General features: G+C 44.2%; 1 protein-coding gene across 4 annotated transcripts in view; it reads left to right on the top strand.

The window, feature by feature from the left end:
- The window catches only part of Sec24b (Sec24 related gene family, member B (S. cerevisiae)), a 78,841-nt gene that overhangs the window by 53,103 nt on the left and 12,067 nt on the right, over positions 1–13,671 (top strand). For all 4 annotated transcript variants that reach the window (NM_207209.3, XM_006502468.4, XM_006502469.4 and 1 more), the window contains 8 exons: positions 902–1,086; positions 3,401–3,503; positions 5,431–5,557; positions 6,083–6,192; positions 8,873–8,985; positions 11,698–11,816; positions 12,101–12,156; positions 12,377–12,583. In NM_207209.3, the coding sequence (NP_997092.1) occupies positions 902–1,086; positions 3,401–3,503; positions 5,431–5,557; positions 6,083–6,192; positions 8,873–8,985; positions 11,698–11,816; positions 12,101–12,156; positions 12,377–12,583 (1,020 nt within the window). The remainder of the gene's footprint in view (positions 1–901; positions 1,087–3,400; positions 3,504–5,430; positions 5,558–6,082; positions 6,193–8,872; positions 8,986–11,697; positions 11,817–12,100; positions 12,157–12,376; positions 12,584–13,671) is intronic.

The following is a 13,671-nucleotide window of genomic DNA, read 5'->3' as shown; positions in this document are numbered from 1 at the left end:
AAGATTTGTCTAGTCATAATCTTTGTCCTTAGATATGTATCGCAACTGTCAGTAAAATTAGTTCAAACCTAACTAGAACGTGGTTTGGTTTCTTGAACTGTAAGGATTGCTTTTTTGTATCATCGGGATATTTTTGTTGTTGTGTAAATACAGTAGTTTGTATTTTGAGGGAACATTCATAAAGAAAACTGGTCATGAAAATAGTCTTAAAGGAAGCATAAATATAGGTACTATTTTGGTCAGTTTTGACTTACTTAGCTCAAAGCTTGAGTAGTTTTAAAGTATGACAGTAATTGATTAAATTATTTTGAGTGAATAAAAAGCTGTGACCTCATAGTTATACTACAAGCATAGTACAGGAACAGAAAGCAGCAGAGGAGACCTCTAGACACGGGCGCGTCCTAAGGCAGCGGGTGTTAACCTATGGGTTGCTACCTTTGAGGTTGAACAACCCTTTCTTTCACAGGGCCACTTCAGATGTTTACACATTATGGTCCATAACAGTAGCAAAATTTCAGTTCTGAAGTAGCAACAGAAATAATGTTATGGTTGGGTCACCACAGCATAAGGAGCTGTATTAGAGGGCCACACATTAGAGGTTGAGAACCACTGCTCTAAGGGATCAGCTTACCCTGAAAACTTATGGAACCTGAAATGCTTCAACGTTTCTCAGCCCTATTAAATGTAAGCTCTAGTTTTTTGATGTTGAACAGAATAACATTATGAACAAAATTGTTTTTGCTTTGAAATGTTTATGCTTTAAATTGACTGTTTTGCTAAGTACGACTCCCAGATACAAATTTTCTCAAAATCTTGAATTTTCTTTGCATTAAAATCTGGTATCCAGAAACTTTTTTCATACTTGTAAAAATGTTCCTTTTGCCTTGAATTTCTCTCTCAGCATTACCCAGGTGTGAACCAGCTGTCCTCAGGTCTCGGAGGACTAAGCCTGCAGAGTTCTCCACAGCCAGAAAGCCTAAGACCTGTCAACCTCACCCAGGAGAAAAATATTTTACCTCCAACTCCTATTTGGGCTCCTGTACCTAACCTGAGTGCAGAACTCAGCAAGTTAAACTGTAGTCCAGAGTAGGTACTCTTTACTTTACAGCATCTTGACAGTGAGAGCTCGGATGAAAACAGCCATCAGGCAGTGTGCTTGCTGGTGGTCCCTTGATGGGAAGCTTGGGGCATATGGGCTTTTCTGTTTCGGTTTGTATGAAGTGCATGTAAGCTTTCCTCTGTTTGATTGTGTGTGTATGTGGTGCACTGTATATGTGTTTGGGTTGTGGTGTGTGTATATGTGGCACACTGTGTATGTGTCGGGGTGGTGGTGGTACCACAGACACACATTAGGCACCCTGCTCTGTCACGTTGCTGTAGTCCTTGGAGACAGCCAGGCACTAAACGTAGAGTGAGCTGGCACTCAGCACCTCAGCAGTTCCCCTGCCTCCGCTTCCCACAGCAGGCACACGAGGCCACTCCTGCTCTTTTACATGGCGACTGAGGACTTGAACTCCGCTCCTCATACTTGCATAGCAAGCTGTCTTATTGCTGAGCCATCTCCCCAGAAACCCTGACACTCTTTAAGTAACATAGTCTTTGGAAAATTCTTTCTTTGGCCCTTCTTGAAAGTGACGTAAATTTAACTAATGTTATCCCAAGAATAGGTTTAGATAGTTTTTCTTAGTCCATATGGAAGCCCCAGCTTATTGGAGCATCATGAATTCACACAGGCACTTCCTTCACTGAGCACGTCCTTACCTCCTGGAGAGGTGTAGCTGGTGTCTCCATGCCTGCCTTCTGTGTTGGTCGGTGGGCTCCATCCTTACGGCCCAGGGCCGCCCAGGCTGTTCACTGCTGTTTTACCTGCTCCTCCGGTTTCCTCTCTGCACATCGTAGACCTGAAATGTCAGAGAGCATCATCTTCCTCACACCAGAGTCCGTCCTCCTCAGAGCAAGGCCGTGGCTTTCCGCCATTTTTCTCAGTAGTTGAAGGAGACGGGGAATGTTACATAGAATTAAACAGTGTCCTTCTCTACCACGCTGACCTGTGACTGCTGAATGAGGCTACAGTGATTTCCATAAAAACATAGCACACTGAGAATTGCAGGCTAAAAGCAGCTGCCTGCCCCAGTTCTAGGCTGTTGGGTTGATTATGACCTTGCATTAATGAGTGGCTGCACATTTTCTAGGGAGTGAGTGTAGTGTGTGTGTATGTGTGAGGTCTTGCCAGGCTGCAGTGGGTACTTAGAACGCTGACTCGGGATGATTTCCAGTTAAAGGTCTTCCCGGGCTACTTAGCATCTGAATACATAAATCTTATAAGGAGGGAATGATGTATATATTTTTGTTTATTTACTATTTTTAACAGCAGCTCTCTTTAAAATGAAAACAAGTCATTAGTACTGGGTTTAGGTCAGGGCAGACCCAGATATTCCCCTGTGGCTCTGGGTGCGTGTGACTTATGACACTTCAGGTGTCAGTGGTGCCATCAGGTAAGGGATTCAGGCTGAAGACCCTTTCTCTAAAGCTCGCAGCTTGTGGGTTGTTCTCCTGGGCTGCTTTGGTTGGCATTATCTGGGAAGCCTGAAACACTACATCATCTGAAACCTGAGCATCCTGTATTCGCTCAACACATTTTGGGTGGAGCCTTCTTGGCTTCATATTTTCAGATTATGAGAACACTGGAGCCTGTGGTAATAGCACATCCACACAGGGTCCATCCTTGAGTCAGTAAACAGTTCCTGGATGCCTTGAGTTGTGAGTAAGGCAGCCCACAAAACAGCTCTCCAGAGCTCTGTGGAACCCAAGAACTTCCTGCATGCTGCTAAGGAGGATGGATGGATGTCAGGAGACTGGGGAGAGACCACCCACAGTGCCCCTGGGAAAATGGTCCAAGCTTCTGCCCTGCAGGGCGTAGTGAGGCAGCAAGCAAGCTGTTCAGGGATCAAGCCTGCAGCTGCAGCTCCCTGTCCTTGCTGCTGAGCCCAGTAGGACTGTGCCTCAGAGCCCAGGTAGAGGCCACCGCTCAGATAGTGGGGCTTAGGGCCAGGGCTCCTGAAGAAGTGGCAGCTGGGTGAGAGTCTTGTGGTGAGAGTGAGGTCAGAGGGGAAGATGAGGTAAGCTGGAGACGGCGTGGGGAACAGGGCTCCTTCAGTGGTGTCTCTAGCTCCTGCTTATGCCGTCCAGTGAGCTCACTGTTACATTTAGAGTGTATGTTGCACTTTTCAACAGTGAAATGTGGGGTCCTTGGTCTTTTGATAGCTGTCTTGTACATGCCTGGTTGAGTAATTTCCTTTCTGCGAATAGCTGTGGTAACCTGCCTAAGTAGTTGACACTCAGCTCTTTGAGGGTACGGTTATCATGGCTACTAACATACTGCATGTTTGTGTCTTTTCAGCTCGTTTCGATGTACCTTGACCAGTATCCCCCAGACACAGGCTTTACTGAATAAAGCTAAGCTTCCTTTAGGATTGCTGTTGCATCCCTTCAGAGACCTGACGGTAAAGAACATTTTACGTATTTAGGTTCGGATACATGTGTAAGGTATCCAGATTACTCTGTTTCCTAAGGGTGCTTGTCTTTGATTAGAGTTGCAATAATCATTTCTGGGTTGGTGATTGGTCCCCAGGGCCCACGTGGTGGAAGCAAAGAGCCAACTCCCAGAAGTTGCCCTCTGACCTCCATGTTCAGGCTATGGCTAGCACACCCCCACACATTCCCACATCCCGTGGAACATGCAGAACAGAAATAAATAAATGTAATACCTTTCTTTTAACAGTTACTGTTTCTGTAAGATTTGAGTCAACACTTGTCCGCTGAGTAGCTGCTTTGTGCCGGGTGCCATTGAGCGCTGGCCACAGCCTGGGTCTCCTCCCGAGTGGGACAGATGTGAACTACAGCTGTGTGCTGCCTCACTGACATGGAGCACTAAGCACAGTGTGGGGAGCAGTCCGTGTGAGCCCCTGTGGGTGTAGTTAGTAGAGGCGTCTGTAAGAAAGTCTGGGCCTCACGTTGAACTGAGTTTGCCACTAGGGCCGATGCTCAAACTTCAAGAGTCTTTTGTTAATCTGCTATGTCCAGGTAGAGTGGGAAATTCCCTGATTGAAATTAAATAACCTTGTGACCGAGGGGGAAGTCTACAAATGCCAAGTCTGCTGAATGGCAGCAGTTGCTTACGTCTCCAGTGTGTTTTCAGTTAAGAGCCACTTTGCTAGACTCTAGCACATCTTTTTTGGCATTTCATGTAGATAATGTTAGCAGTAGCTGACAAAATAGCCTGTTTAGCCAAAAAAATTAAAAATAAAAAATTTAAATTTAGAAAAGAATTTAGCGGGAGGCATTTGTACTTAAGCTGCATTTTTCTGTCACATTTTTTTTTTCCGGGTCCACCTGTTAGGCTGGGTGGAAAGTATCAGTGAATAGAAAATAATGATAACACATGGCCAGTTCTGGGAATTTAGTCATTTAACGAATACTATGCAATTTAAACACTATTATAACCTTCATCATTAAACTAAGACAGTTAACTCTTCCATGCATAGCTGAGAGTTTTTCTCCTTTTTGTGTTTTTGTTTTTGTTTTTTGGGGGTGAGGGGGGCAGGGTCTCACTATGTAGCCCAGACTGATTATAAACTCACATAAACCCACCTGATTCTGCCCCGACTGCTGGGGTTATAGGCAGATGTGACTGTGCCTGCTGCTAAGGGTCTTTCTTTAAGTACAGACCCCACATACGACACTTCTAGAATGTGCACCTGAGAGTCAATAGTGACATCTTATGGGGTCTAGAATTATGTGCACTTTAATTTTTTTCATTTTTAGTTAATTTTATTTTCCACTTGTTCCTCACAAGTGACATATGGCTGTTTCTATGATAAGATAATAGTGCAGGACATTAAATACAGAAATTTGGTGTTGATTTTTAAATCCCAAATGAAGCATGTAAAATGGTAACGGATGGGTTAAGGGGCATAGAACAGTATATGGCGTTTTAATGTGTTTTATAGTTTCTAAATTGACCAACTATAAAGTTCTTTTCCAAACTGAGTGTAGGGTGTGTTTTCTGTTCTCGGCTGCTGTGGGATGACAGTCAGCTGGACAGCAGCCTCCTCTGCCTGGTCCCAGGGGCAGACATGCTGCAGAGGGCACAGCTTCCTTTCAACCTGAGTGCCATCCTTTGCTGTTTCTCGAGTCAGGCCGAGAAGTCCTGACGCTGTTTTCTCAGCTCACCAGGCCGTTTGGTCAGCTCCTGACTGTTTATACTATGTGGCTTACCTCTGTGGGGAGTGATAGCTGCTCCTCTTGCTAAGCACCCACGTCACTAGGTTGAATGGCACACCCATTGTCTTGTACGTGCAGTGGGCGTGTTTGTGTCCTGATTGCCCTGGGGTCTTTGTGCTGCAGCAGTGTCTCTACTTTGTCTTGTAGCAATTGCCAGTGATAACCTCAAACACCATCGTGAGGTGCCGGTCCTGTCGGACGTACATCAACCCTTTTGTGTCCTTCATTGATCAGCGAAGATGGAAATGCAACCTGTGTTATAGAGTTAATGATGGTGAGTTTCGGGTTCTAAAATGAAGTCTTTTCTGACATCTCTCTCATTGCCTAAAAGCAGCTTTCATGACATTTAATGGAGACAACACAGGCCAAGAAGCCTTCGGTCTGATCTCTGAAGAGATGCTTGACCACAGAGAGGCTGACAGCAAAGTAAAAGATGGAGTGGAAGGCAAGGCACATGGAGAGGAAGCTGGGCTGGGCTCTCAGGTAGACCGTGCTCCCAGCCGCTCGGCTGAGTGGTGGTTCTGTGAGCTTACATGCAGGCACCTGGGTCTTCCTGTTACAGCTGCTTCCCAGCTCTGCTTCTCTGGGTCCCCCACTCCCATGTCCTGTGAGGTTTATTATTAAGATACAAGTCTAAGAAGAAAGGCAACCTGTGTCCTGCCTGGTTCTCTCAGAAAATACCTTTTATTTTAAGAGTGTTAAGGGTTTTCTTTTTTAGTAATCTTCATAAATATTGGTGATAAAGATGTTCAACTCCCAGTGTGTTGCTAAATATGCCTTGGATTCTTATCTCCTGTAGTTCCAGAAGAGTTTTTGTACAACCCCCTGACTCGGTCTTACGGAGAGCCTCATAAACGGCCAGAAGTCCAGAATTCTACTGTGGAGTTCATCGCATCCTCAGACTACATGGTAACTATTCAGTGTCCCGGTTGGCTGTGGGACACAGTTCAGTGAGTCAGTTCTTTTAAGTAAGTTCTCATCCAAATTTTGAAGTTTGCATTTGTAAGATATTAATATGAGAGTTTGTCTGATTTGGTCTGCTTGCTAAGAAACGTTAGCTATGGCTTATGAACGAAAAGCACCCATAGCCACTTGAGTGTGATGACGTACGGAGCTGGGATATAAATACTTCTATCATGTACAGTTAAGTGACCCAAATAGAAGAAAACTAGTGTATATTTTTGCCCAAAACAATAGTCTTAAAATTATCACCATCTTTAACGACTCCTCCAGTGCAGATAGTGAGATGGATGGCTGACGTGTTCAGTTCTTAACTTCAGTCATAAAGTTCTGTTCTTTTCTACTTAGAAAACTAGGTTTTACAAACTATTTAAAAATAGATTTTAGGTTTACATAATGCTCATCTTTGTTTTCTCATTTTTATTAAAAATAATAGTAACACACACACACACGCACACCATCACTCATTTTTACTCTGGTTGCTGGCCATTTGAAGAGCTGCAAGTGAAGAGAGGTAGCCAGAACAACTAACTGAGGCTTGGTAGATTTTTGGTGCTGCCTCGTTCGTTTTTGTAGAGTTGCTGATTAGCTTAGCCGACTGAACTGTGGCTTTCATGTCAGGTTCTATCTCAACTCCACCAAGTTCTCTCTAGAGCTTGGAACTCGCGTACCCTCGGCTCTGGAGTCCTTAGAATCTTAATCTAGGTGCAGTGCAATCAGCTGTCACCTTTGCTGTATGATTTCATGACCTCTGGGTGACATTTCTAAGGAAGCCTTTATGGACCGAGTCCTGCTCAGTGGTAAAGCTCTTGCCTCACATTTGTGAAGTCCTGGGTATAATTCCCCAGCACAAGGGACCTCACAAAAAAGGGAGAGAAAAGGCTCTTTATGCCCTTGTATTACTTTCTGTGACTCAGTTCAGTAAGCCTTCCTGTACATAATTTGAGCGTATAGATTATTAACAGAAGTAAACATATGTTTAACATCCTGTCCACCCACTCCTCGTCCGCTTGCCCCTTCCTGTGCTAGAATATATTCTAATCTGGAGGATGGAGAGCGAGCTCAGGGTAAGAGTGCTCACTGCGCAAGCGTGAAGACCTGCATTCAGCTCCTGGTACCCACATAAAAGCTGGGCACAACCTACAGGCGGCAGTTCTCGGTAGTGAGGAGGGAGAGCCGGAAATAGGAAAACTACTGGGCTCACTGACCAGCAGCCTCGCTCCAGGCTTAGGGACAGAGAGTGATAGAGCACGACAAATCAGTGACACACACACTCAAACAGTCACACACTTTCACACATACACACTTAGCACTTACTCTCATATACAGTTACACACATACGCACTTTCATATATACACATACATTGACACACATTCATACATATATACATACACACATTTACATATACTACCCCCAGATTTGTTTGTAAACATAAAGTCTTGTAATCTGAGACCCGCATCCTTTTCCTCTTGTATGTGTCACCATGTTTCTCTAATAGATGAGAACTTACTGTGAATGGTTATACTGTTTACCATCATAGGAGCCTTCTTTACATGTAGCCGTAAGCTTTGGGATTCACCATCAGGTTATCTAGTAGCCGATACTGATGGCAGATTGTCAGACTTTAGTGTTGGGGCAGGGGGTGGATGTGCAGTGAGACCAGAAGAGGGTGCTTGGAACCACTGAGCCATCTCTTTTAGGCTCAGCGTTTTATTTTATCTTTTAGTAATAATAATTTGTTTTAAAGAAGTATTTATTTATTTTATATATGTGAGTACACTGTCACTGTCTTCAGATGCACCAGAAGAGGGCATAGGATCCCATTACAGATGGCCATGAGCTACCATGTGGTTGCTGGGACTTGAACTCAGGACCTCCGGAAGAGCAGTCTGTGCTCTTAACCGCTGAGCCATCTCTCCAGCCCACCAATATTTTATTTTTAAATAAAAAAAAGTTAAATTAGGAGCTGGAGATGTAGTTTAGTGATAATAATCTGTCTAGGATGTGCAAAGCCTTAGATTTAATTCCTAACAAAGCAAAAAGTAAAAAGTTAATTTAAAAATTAAAGTTCTAGGGGTTGGAGAAATGGGTCAATGCATTTATTGCTTTTACAGAGGACCAGAGTTTGGTTCCCGGCACCCATATGGCCACTCACAGCTGTCTGTAACTCCAGCTCTCGGAGATCCGATGCCCTCTTCAAGCCTCTGAGGGCACCGCATGAGAGTTGTTTACTTAGAAGTAGGCAAAAACACTCCAGCACACAAAATAAAATCAAATAAATTTAAAAAATGTGAATAACCTTTAAAATTGTATAAATTTTTTAGGAATAAATAAATATTTAAACAGGTTAGCATTATATAACAATAACCCATCATGTTTTTACTTTAGAAGACACGTTAATCAAGATTCCTTAAAAAACAAAACAAAACAAAACAAAACCCCTTAGCATACTTAGCCATTACAACTGCCTTTCGTTCTAATCTCACATAAATGTACAAGAGAAATAACGAAGGCCATGCTGGTCTCATTAGGTTCCATGTAGTTTTGTGCAGTAAGTGACCCAGTGACGATAGTGACCAGGGCCTAAAGGAAGTGCGGCTGCTAACCAACTGTTTTCCTTCCCCACAGCTCCGGCCTCCTCAGCCCGCGGTCTACTTGTTTGTTTTAGATGTGTCTCATAACGCAGTGGAAGCTGGGTATTTGACAGTTTTATGCCAGTCCTTATTAGAAAACTTAGACAAGTAAGAATTTTTTTATTCATATGTGGGCATATAAGCGTGTGCATACATTTGAAGTTGTCTTTTACATTTTTTTTTTTTTTTTTTTGCTAAATTTTGTTAGATTCTGCTGTATTTACCTAACTTTATAAAATAAGAATTCTGTTTCTTGAGTTGTTACGTTTTAATAACTGGCGTGGTATCTGATTCACAAAATAATAAATGCTGTTGAATTTTATCTATCCCTCTGACTGGCTAAGCTGAGCACTGAGCCAGAGAGACTGTGTCAGGAGTTGTGATGAGACTGTCACCAGGATGGTTAAATCTGAGGGATGTTAGGTCGAGTGACATCAGAGCAGGCACTGCCATGTGGTTTCAGTCCCATCTGGGCTGATGGACCTATAGATCTATAGATCACAGCTGATCTGTAAGTGGGGGGCTAGCGGCTGGGCTGCCTGGGCAGTAGGGGGTTGGCATGAAAGGATCAGGCCTTCACAGCTGTTGCTGAGTTGGTGACTGGCTAGGATGTTCCTGAAAATATTGAGTTAAGTATTCTTGCCAGGTGTTGACAGTATCTATTAATTAGCTAGATTTTGTTTATTCCACAGTGTGGGTGCATCTCCAGACATTTAAAATACAAATATCTATAGACTCTAGCTATAGTTTATGGCTGTACAAGGCATTTTTTCACAAGCTAGCTGTATTGTATGGTGAGAGACTGGTTTGAAGAGAGGGAGGTAGGAGCTGAGTTTGTGCTGAAATCGTTCGGAAGCCAGAGAGTGAGCTCTGCATACCCACCCGTGCATGAGCCACACGCTGCTGCCTCGTGGAAATTGGAGCAGAGTATATATAGTGTCTTAACTCTCACCTGCTTGTCTGCCAGCAGATGTGAAGGAGTCTGTGTTCCCCCTGGGCTCAGGGCCCCTGGAGGTACTTGAGTAGTGGAGCAGGTTCCCACTGTGTCTCCTGCTCCAGCAATCCATGTCCTCCATTAGTCTCAGGAAAGTACGAGGAGACGGCCCTGGTTATTCCAGTGAGAAGTGACTATTTATAGATTAGATGGCATAAAATTAAAAGGGCAAAACTGAGAATGGGAAAGAGTTATTTTTGCTTGGTTCCAACAGAAAATAGACCCTGGGAGAGTGAGGGCAGAGCTAGCCTGGAAGCACATCCAGCGCTGTAGTAGCCCATTTCCTGAAGTCCAGCGCTCTGCAGATGCTCCTAAAAGAGAGAACGTGGGGGAGGTCAGGAGTCTGACTCTGGTTGCTGACTAATGCCATCAGACTTCTGAACTTCTCAAAGGAGTGCATATTAATCTCTAGAGACAAGTCTTGAGCAGTATCGGCCCCTGAATACTGTGTTTTTGACTGGCCTTGAGACTATCTGAGCAAACACATCAGTCATCCGTAGCAGGAGGAAGGGTTGTGCTTTGGCACACGTTCTGCTGTTGAAGATTTGCATAGCTCAGTGATGTGTACTGCATGCGTGCCTGGGATGCAGGGAGAGCAGGAGAGGGCATTGGATACCCAGAACTAGAGTTAGGATCTTATCAGCCTCTATCAGTTTAGGGAACCACACTTGGGTTCTCCCCAGGAACAGCAAGTGCTCTTAACCACTGAGCCATCAATAACCCTTGGAATCATTTGTATTAAAAAAAAATATCCTAAGGCATTCTAAATCATACCCTATGTAACCACATGAACACAGCTGGGCGGGCACACTTGGAGATGCACTTCTGTAATGACGGAAACTGAGGGGCGAGTGGCAGGCGGGCTGCATTCTTGGGGCCGTGGGATTGTTTTGAAAACTGAGTTCTTTAACAGACAACTTCCTGGTGATTGATAATAATCATTTTGATGTTCATAACTAATTTTTGTTTAAAATTCGCCCCTTAAAGTCTAACAACGTTGTTAGTGTTTTTACTGAAAAACCTTTTCCTGAAAAGTATTTCCCAGAGAGTGCATTCAGCCCTGGGTTTGCCTGCCCTGGAGACTGTGTCTGAATATGCAGATTAGTCATCCATTTCAGGAGTCAGCACTTGCAATGTGTTATACTACTGTGTGGTACTAAGACAGAAAATAAGAGCACATCTTTATTTAAGAGTAAGGGTAAGATGTGGTGCCTCACTCCTGTAATTTTATAATTCAGCACCTGAGTCAGCAGAGCCACAAGTTCAAGGCCAGCCAGAGTGACGAAAGTCCAGGTCTCAAAACAAAACAACCAGCACTTTAGGCCAGTGGTTCTCTCGCTGTGGGGTACAACCCCTTTGTGGGGTCAAACGGCTCTTTCTCAGGGGTCACATATCAGATGTCCTGCATATCAGATATTTACATTACAATTCATAACAGTGGCAAAATTACAGTTATAAAGCAGCAACAACAATATTTTACGGTGGGGTCACCATAATGTGAGAAACTGTATTAAAGGGTGCAGCCTTAGGGAGGTTGAGAACGCTGCCTTAGGAGAAAGTCGGCATGCAATGTTGAGCTTCTAGAAAGCACTTGAGTTCTGTTTGTTCTTCCCTGAAGGCTAGTTCGCCTTCTGAGCCCAAATTAATGTGAGTGTTCCTGCCTGAAAACAAGACACTGAATCTGTCACTTTCCTGTGTGTGGTTCATATTCCTGTCCCCTGTATGAAGTCATGTGCAGCTACTCTGCGGCCTAATGTGCTGTGTCATTGTTTTGTAAACAATGTGACTGGACACTTTGAATTTCAAGTTGTCATTTTTGTCACAAGGCTTCCTGGAGATTCACGAACAAGAATAGGATTCATGACTTTTGACAGCACCATTCACTTCTACAATCTACAAGAAGGGTTATCCCAGCCGCAGATGTTGATTGTATCTGATATAGACGGTAAGCGGCAGCGGGGGAGTCTCTGTAGCTGTGGACTTTACCGTGGGGTCATGTGCTGTGAGCATGATTTGGTATACCTTGGAAATGCTTGGTTCTAACTTTTTACGTGTGTGTGCGTGCATGCGCACGCATGCATTGCATGTGTATATATGAAGCATATGGAGTATATGTATTTACTAAGGCAGAATTCCAATATGCATGGCAAGTGTCTTTGTAGAACCAACCCTCACTACTTTCTGATGTTCTCCCGACTGTGTGCTGATGGAGTGTTTTTGTCCCTGTAGATGTTTTTCTGCCCACGCCGGATAGTCTGCTTGTGAATCTGTATGAAAGCAAAGAGGTGAGATTAGTTTGTTTTCTCAAAATGTCAAGACACTTACTGCCTCAGCAGTTTCGCAGTAAGCTTGGTTTCCTGGTGCAGTGCGTGAGACACTGGAGGGAGGAATCTAGTGAGCCTCCTTCACAGCCCAGAGACGCAGCTGCCGTGCTTTACCCTGGAGTGTGCTTGAGAAGAAAACTGTCCCGCTGTCTCAGTAATTCACCCTCCACTCTTTCCTCAGCTTATAAAAGACTTACTGAATGCATTACCAAGTATGTTCATCAATACCAGAGAAACACACAGTGCCCTTGGACCTGCACTTCAGGCTGCCTTCAAACTCATGTCTCCCACGGGCGGCCGCGTGTCTGTATTTCAGACACAGTTACCTTCCTTGGGGGCAGGACTTCTGCAGTCCAGAGAAGATCCGAATCAGAGGTCGAGTACCAAGGTATTGTATGTCGAGTGTTTGGATCATAACCACGGGCGTTCTCTTTCCCCACAAAGTCAAGTCATCTGTGTCCTCGTCATTGCTTCATCGGCGGTGATAAATAGCCAGGAAGAATTGAAGCCACATTTCCTTTATTTGGGGGTTAGGTGTATTCTTCTTCTTACTCAGTTAGCAGCCATAAATTTGAGGAGCGCACGTGATGAGCATTGGGTGTGGTGGTACCCTGGTACCCATCTGACCAGCAGACCTGCAGCTCCTCTAGCCTCGTTTGCACTCATACCCACACACTAACAAGATCAATTATTGTTTTAGTGTTTAGAAACCTACCCTAATCCTTTTATTTACAGATGAAAAAAAGTAGTGTCTTGTCAAAGGTTGGATGGCTTTTTAGAGATCAAACTGTGGCTTGATTTTCTGTCCCCAGTGTCATTTATTTTCTTTCTTTTTTTCTTTAATATATTTTTTATTGGATATTTTATTTACATTTCAAATGTTTTCCCATTTCCAGGTCTCCCTTTTAGAAACCCCCTATTGCGTCCCCCCTCTCCCTGCCTCTATGAGGGTGCTCCCCCACCCACCCACCCACTCCTGTCTTCTTGCCCTGGCATTCCCCTACACTGGGCATTGAACACCCTCAGGCCCAAGGGCCTCTCTTCCCACTGATGTCCAACAGGGCCATCCTCTGCCACATATGCAACTGGAGCCAGGGGTCCCTCCATGCGTACTCTTTGGTTGGTGGTCCAGTCCCCAGGAGCTCTGGAGGGATTTGGCCAGTTGACACCCAGTGTCATTTCTGTGATACAAGTGGAAAACTTAATTAAGCTATTATAGCTTAGTGTGCTTGTGAGTAAACTTAGATTGCAGGGGTAACAATTCCTGTGTAAAAGTTAGGTGGAACAGAAAAATGTAAGCAGCACCACATGTGTGTGTTATTGTTTAGTTTACACACGGACAAACGTACTTTGTCTTCACACACACAGACAGTTAACCTGGGCCTTTTGATTGTGATCTCTGTGTAATTTAGTGACGTGAGTTCCTCAGGTAACTGTCAGGGCTGGGAGGGAGGCCTTCAGCCTTCCCCACCAGTC

The sequence above is a fragment of the Mus musculus genome, chromosome 3 (genome assembly GCF_000001635.26).
Source record: "Mus musculus strain C57BL/6J chromosome 3, GRCm38.p6 C57BL/6J".
NCBI lineage: Eukaryota > Metazoa > Chordata > Mammalia > Rodentia > Muridae > Mus > Mus musculus.
This window is presented reverse-complemented; position numbering and strand designations above follow the sequence as displayed.